At 43.7% G+C, this 7,505-nt stretch overlaps 1 protein-coding gene across 1 annotated transcript; it reads left to right on the top strand.

Moving 5' to 3' along the window:
- Positions 1-627: 627 nt before the first annotated feature.
- irx2a (iroquois homeobox 2a) lies at positions 628-5,150 on the top strand. Its single transcript, XM_086217325.1, has 3 exons — positions 628-1,190; positions 2,452-2,857; positions 3,583-5,150. The coding sequence occupies exons 1-3, from the start codon at positions 951-953 to the stop codon at positions 4,473-4,475; spliced, it is 1,539 nt and encodes a 512-aa protein (XP_086073451.1). The 5' UTR covers positions 628-950; the 3' UTR covers positions 4,476-5,150.
- Positions 5,151-7,505: the final 2,355 nt, after the last annotated feature.

Raw genomic sequence — 7,505 nt, 5'->3', positions numbered from 1 at the left:
TGCCTGAGGAGCGCGCACACACCTCGCACGCATATGGACGTGACCATCGCCGGACTGACGGAGTATCCAGCAGTAAGCGGAGTACTCCGGTCATTTTATAGTCCCTCTCTCCCTCTTGTAACGAGAGTGTGAGCAGGTTTAGCTTGTGCCACAATCAATGTGACATTAAAACAACTATACATTGAATAAACCGTAAAACAGCTCATTGTATCTAAATACACTCCTGTCTGCATCGTCGTTTCCCTTTTCCTGCAAAAAATATCCAACTCTATCAAGTAAAATTATAAGGAGTTTTAATTATTATATTCAATGAAGGGAAGATAATTTCAAATCATGACTTGAAATCCTGATTTGAAACTGAATCCATGTGAAATAAATTCTCCAAAATGACAAACAGCCTGTCGATTTTGATCAGCATGTCAAAAAATGGGTTTTTTTTGTTTTGATTTTTGTTTAACTTGAGGGAAAATAAGATGAAACTCCCACACGGAGCTCGACGAGTCCACGAGGATCGCTGGACTCTACTTTTTGCAGTGTGGAGTCTTGGTTTTGTTCCGAGGCTCCCCGTCTGTGAGGCAGAAAGGGGCGGGGATGAGATATTCAGATGAGCCGGAGTGACAGGTCCCGTTTCCCCCAATGCTCCGTGTATCTGAAACTCCACTGGCTCCTTCTCTCCTAACTCCTCACTTCATAGTGCTGCGTACTAAAAACATCGGACGCTAGGGGATCAAAACGCATGCCACACTGCCTCTATGTGGGCACTTTAACAGATCTTTCGGGGTTTTCCCAGTACGGGGGCTTTCGAGGGAGGACTTTTTTTTATTTCATTGTCTGATGACTGTTTGCTGATTATTGAGTTGATTGTTTACTGATTTGGCTGTTGTTACCGGCCGCCTCGCGCGTTCGCTCCTTTCTTTTTTGGAACCGGTGACCTATCCCCGCGTTCACCAATGTCCTATCCTCAGGGTTACCTCTACCAGCCCCCGGGCTCTCTGGCTCTTTATTCGTGTCCTGCTTACGGGGCCTCGGCTCTGGCTGCCCCGCGGAACGAAGATTTGGCGAGATCGTCCTCTGGCTCAGCCTTCAGCCCTTACCCCGGATCGGCTGCTTTCTCCGCCTCGGCGGGCGCAGGCTTCTCCAGTCCTCTGTCATACTCAACGGATCCAACTACGGGATTCCCATCGTACATGGTAAAATATCTCCTCTCCATATATGATTATCTAAGATGAGAATCTGCGCAGGGGAATGCGTGTTTTAATCGGAAAGTGCGTGAAATGTTCCCAGGTCTGTGACAGGCGTGGAGCACGTTTGAATCGGTGCAGGTTTAAAGCGTTTGTCAGCAGCGAACTTCTGTGTATCCACATCATCTGGCCCGTATTATTAAACTCTTGACCCCTTTGTTTTCAATATGATTTCAAAGCTCGAGCAGCAAATTGTAATTGCTTTACCAGCGCTTAACGCTCGCTGGGCAGCTAATTATGTAAAACAACAGCAGCGAAGGTTTTCATTTGAACCTTAAGCTGGTGAATTTATGTGCCATAGAAAATTATTATAACACGCGCAGTATCTCTCTCTCTCTCTGTGTCTCTCTCTCTCTCTCTGTCTCTCTCTCTCTCTTTTTCTTTCCTCAGCAGCCGTTTGAAAAGTCATAAAACTCGTCAGGGGATGAAGTTGCTGACTTTATACTGAGTTGAATAAACGGAATTTGAACATGAAAACCATGACGCGCACCGCCAAAGTCACAGGGCGCTTCAACCGTTTTAGGAAAAGGTGCATATCAAGTGATTTGCTAATAGGATTTGTAATGCTGAGAAGAAGAGACGTTAGCAAACTGGGGGCTGCCACAACAAAACAAAAACGCAGCCACATGGAAGAAAACGAGAGGCTTAATAGCTGATTAGAAAATTGAAATATCCGTTTTATGATCTTAACAGACTGGAGCCTTGTTATCGGTTAATACGATAATGATCTTAACTCCTAGTTAACCATTAGTTGGTGCTTTTCTGTGGCCTGCTCTCTGCTGTCATGCTCACATTTACGCTTTTTCTTCCCTCTCCCTCCGCACTTTGTGTCAAAATGGCCAAAGCGAAAGCGCATAAATTATGGATCGTTTGTTCAAACAAATCAACGTATATCAGAAATGAATCTGGAACATTAAAATGATATTTTATAAACAGAAAAAAAAACCATCTGCCAGTGCGCTATGCCAGCTCATTTCACCTGGTCCAACAGGTTTCTAAGATTAGATGAGGAGGAGCTGCGGGACGAACGCTTGAGAGAAATTCGAAGTTGCGTTTAGTGCTTGAAAACACCTCGAGGCATCTATGATATTGTTTTGAAAGTAGTCACCTCGCCACGTTACTGTTGCTTTTATTATGGGAGAATGTAACTGTAACACTCCTCACTGAACACACACCGCAGACTTAAGACTTCCTCTCAACTTCCCTCCAGAGCTCTCCATATGACGCGCACACGACGGGCATGGCCGGGGCGTTAAGTTACCATCCATACGGAAGTCCTGGGTACCCCTATCAACTCAATGACCCGGCGTACCGGAAAAATGCCACCAGGGATGCCACGGCAACCCTGAAGGCCTGGCTGCAGGAGCACAGGAAGAACCCGTACCCGACGAAAGGAGAGAAGATCATGTTGGCCATCATCACTAAAATGACCCTGACGCAGGTCTCCACCTGGTTCGCCAACGCCCGGAGGAGGCTCAAGAAGGAGAACAAGATGACCTGGGCACCCAGGAACAAGAGCGAGGACGAGGACGAGGAGGACGGGGACGGAGAGAGGAAGGAGGTGGAGCGTTCTGACAAAAACCTGGATAACAGCGAGGCTTCAGCGGAAGATGAAGGTGGGGTATAATCCGGCGAGCAAGCCAATGATAAATTTAACAATTCAGGGTTTGGGGCGAGTGTGTGTGTGTGTGTGTGTGGGGGGGGGGGGCATTCCTTTGATTTACTACTCAAGTTGAGCAATAATATACCAGGGAAAAGATCTCTTAATCTAATTCTAATTTATTTTGATTGCATGCAGCAGCATCGTGTATTATTCTGGATGCGTTGTTTTTTTTTCAATGAAAACAAAATCTTAAGACCTGACAACCTACCTGTTCAATCGTCTTTATTGATGGCAGGACTGACAAACAACATAGTAATTATCACAAGTGTATTAATTGCCTTTATTAATTGATAGCATGTATTGATTGAGAGCTAAACGAACCCATAATTCCATCCCATAAAATAGAACAGCCTTCTAAATTCGGGGGTGTTTTCTAAAATAAACTGTAATTAATTTTGATCCACATTATGATGTCTAATGGCAGTTTTCACTTTTTAAAATGGTTTCCTAGTTACTGCTACAGTTTATTATTGGCTTATTAATTGGCATTTAAATGTAACAGGCATGCGTACTTTTACTTTTTCTTCATTATTTGATTTTTTTTCGTATTTGCCTTCTCATATGCCTGCGTCTTTTAACACACACACACACACACACACACACACACACACACACACACCAATACATATATATATTAACATATATGTATATGTATACATTTTTATTCTGTTCCCCCAGGTATCAGCTTGCACGTCGACACCCTGACGGATCACTCCTGCTCGGCGGAGTCAGACGGGGAGAAGGTCGGCTGTCGCGTGGGGGATCTGAACTCAGATCAGCTCGGAGACAAATGCGACGAGGACGCCGAGGACCAGAACCACGACCCGCGCTTCCAGCTCTCCCCTAAACCCGTCACATCTTCACCTCTAATGGGAGTAGAAGCGCCAGTTCTCAGTCACCACCACCACCACCACCACCACCTCCATCACCTCCACCAGCTACACAACCATCGCGAGGATTTGGCTCGGAGCCTCGTCAATAGCAGCAATATTAGCACCAGTAAATCGTCCTCATGCCTTGATAGCAGACCGTCCTCGGGGGCTCCTCAGACCCCTAAACCCAAGTTGTGGTCGCTGGCGGAGATTGCCACCTCAGACCAAAAGCAGCAGCATCAGCAACTGGGGCAGCCCGGGCAACCGAGCTGCCCCTCCTCCAGCGGTGGCCTCCTCACTCCCCCCACGCCCTCCACCACCTCCCCGGCTGCCACTTCGCCCTCCCTCTACCCGGCCCCCTCCATCCTTGGAAGACCTATTTATTACACGTCTCCCTTTTATAGCAATTACACAAACTATGGCAACTTCAGCCCCCTGCAGGGCCAAGGGATCCTGCGCTACACTAATTCATCTGGAATGAGTCTGGCTGCTGCCGCCGCCGCTGCCGCCGCCGCCGCCGCTGCTGCAAACGAAGGTCTCGGCTCTCACCAGGCTTTAGAGGCGAGCACAAATCCCAAACACAGGCCAGACTCTCCTCTCGTTAAAAATAACCCGAACCAGACTGTTGTCGTTGTTGAGCAGCAGCAGCAGCAGCAGCATTTCAGACCCGCAAATTTAGAGGCGAAGAAAGGTACGTAGAGTAGCGGGGGTGAGAACCCCTTTTTCAGAAGTTATTTATGTGGAATCTTGAGATGGTATCCCATTTTTATATAAAAAACAACAACAACAACAACGACAAAAAATAGGAGAGGAGAAAATGTTCCATAGGTGGGGGTAAATATATTTCCAAAGCAAATCAACTGATTTTATTTGTGTCACTTTTTTCTGCACCAAGAGATGATTTTGCCTCGTTTCAGGGAACTTTTCAAGAAGTCACGCATGAGAAACAGGTGGCACCGTCGATTGTTTCAAGATTTTCGGAGTTAACCTGAGACTCAATAACGAGTTTACTGAGCAAATGAACGAGTATTACGGTGTATAATTCGTTTTCAGCACAGTTAATCTAAAATAATGCGTTTGTAATCACCTTTTTTTTAAAAATTAAACTCGGCCTGTTTGGTCTAAATCTCACTGACTCATTATGATGATGACATCATAAGAAAAGCCTGTTGTAAACAAACAGGTATTGACTTGAGCCTGAAGGACAGGCCTCACCTAGGCCTCGGCGTATTTACGCACGCACGCACGCACACGGACGCGTGTTTACACACAGTGGCACAGTGGCAGGACTTTATTTTAATGCACCCTGAGATGTGTGTGTGTGTGTGTGTGTGTGTGTGTGTGTGTGTGTGTGTGTGTTTGTGTGTGTGTGTGTGTGTGTGTGTGTGTGTGTGTGTGTGGCCCCGAACCTTATCTAGCAGCTTAGGCTAATTATAATTACACAGGGTCAGCCAAAAGCAAACAAATCAGTTGGTTTGCTCTGCATTCTTAGCACACCTCATATATCATGTTGTGATGGTTACTTTCCTTGCATACATTCAAAGGCTACACACACACACACACACACACACACACACACACGTTTTTTTTTTTAATTTCTGGCAATTAGGCCACAAGGATTTAATAAGCACTTGCCGTTGATGTTTTCTGGAGGAATTGATCATTTGATCGTTTTAATCTTTTTATTTCCATGCTCTGCAGGTAGGTGTCACAATTGCTTTTAGCCCCACGTTTGAACCTCAGTAACCTTTCCTCCAAACCGGATCAAGTGCCACCATATAGTGGGAATGAAAGCTGCTACCGCTTCCCGGGTCTCACATAGACGGACACTCCACAACACACACACACACACACACACACACACACACACACACACACACACACACACACACACACATTATTATTGTATTGTTTCACCTTTTTTCTTGTTTTGACGTATTATGGATAATTTCATGTGCTCGTGGGTTTGAAAGAGATCTCCCGATATATGTGATTTACACGTTATTTCTCAGGTTCCTAGTTTGCTTATTTGCCACGGTATGTTATTTGTGTGGAAACATAATCTGGGCTTTCTGTGAAACCGTATTTGTAAAAGGAGGGGATGCAATGGAACTGAAGCGAACCTGAGGACTTCAAAGTGGAATAGCCTACATTTGATATTTATTTTTTTAAATAATGGCGAAATTATGCCTATAATTTATGCAAGTTGTATTGCAAAAATGGGAAACTGACATCTGACGTCTGTTTGTTTTGTATATATATATATATACATATATATATATATATATATATATATATATATATATATATATATATATAATTTGAGACATTTGGGGGAAAAGCAACAATCTTGTTATCAGGAGAACTTTTACTAATTTATATCTTTGAATGTAAATACAAATCAAAACGCGCTAGTCATACTGGCGAGGTATGATATCCATTAAAGGAGAAAATATTAAACTGTTTTCCCAACTATTCCTTAAACCTTGGAGAGTCATTCTTTTCTGCAGCTCTATATTTATCATGTTCTATTTCGTCAGTCGAATGGGAAACGCTTGATGAATCTGTCCTCCCTCAAATATGATGACTGCTCCCAGAATGCTCGATCCATTCTTTCTAAATGAACTCGACATATCATCTCTTTTCAGGCCACATATTCACGACCTTGATTGGAATAAACGACACACTTAATTTCATTTTTCTTCCCTCTTCCCTTCTCCTCTCTCCCTACCACGTATTTATTTTTCAGTGTGATTAATACAGCCGTGGGACGCATCGAGCATTATGGGCTCCCAGCGGGGCTCGTCCCGGGAGCTTTTTAGCCTGGTTCAGGATGGGTCAGCCCTGCCTGCTTCATTACGGCATGGCATTCAGCAATCCATAAAAGTCTATCTAAGCATCTGCCAGCTCCAATGGGCTGTGTGATGGGCCTTAATCGGACAGGCTTTCCTCTGCTTTTCATCCTGGTTTGGTTATTAGGACGCAGCTAATTAAACAATTTGGTGGTGGAGGTGAGGGGGGTGGCTTAGGCTCTATCATTATTATTATTATTATTATTATTATTATTATTATTATTATTATCCGATTTCCAATATTTTTTTAAATTTCATAAAAGATGTGTAATATTACGTCATTAATGTATAAGAAAGACTTATCCTCCACTGCTCTGAGCAAGACTAAAAGCGAGTACTTCATTTTCAAGTTGAATTTGAGCTTGAATGTTCAAATCTCCAAATCTCATGGGACTCCCTTCCACACTCCTCCTCCTGCTCCTCCTCCTCCTGCTTGTCCACAGTACTGTATGGCTCCCACCATGGATGTGATGGTGAGCAGCACCTATACTCTCAAGCCCTCCTTAAGTTTTCAAACATCTTTCTGACAACTGCAAAGTTTGTAGTACATCGTGTTGTATTGTCTTTTTTAACATTCAATACTACTTTTCTGAGTCATTTACACAAGATTATATATATATATATATATATATATATATATATATATATATATATATATATATATATATATATATATCAACCATTTTTATCTATCTCTTATCAGCAGGGACTAGGGAAGTTGTGGATGTTTTAGCCTCTGGCCAGCTTCTTCTTCCCCAGCGCAAATGCTTTTATTTGGAGCTGATTTACTGAAATGCATGCTTTATTCTCAGGTGGGCTCCACACACTGCTGTCAAATAGCACCAGAGGCACTTTCTGAAGCCCCCCCACCCCCAAA

Source organism: Aulostomus chinensis, chromosome 11 (assembly GCF_037954235.1).
Source record: "Aulostomus chinensis isolate RoL2024-O1b breed Wild chromosome 11, RoL_Achi_v1.0, whole genome shotgun sequence".
Taxonomy (NCBI): Eukaryota; Metazoa; Chordata; class Actinopteri; order Syngnathiformes; family Aulostomidae; genus Aulostomus; species Aulostomus chinensis.
This window is presented reverse-complemented; position numbering and strand designations above follow the sequence as displayed.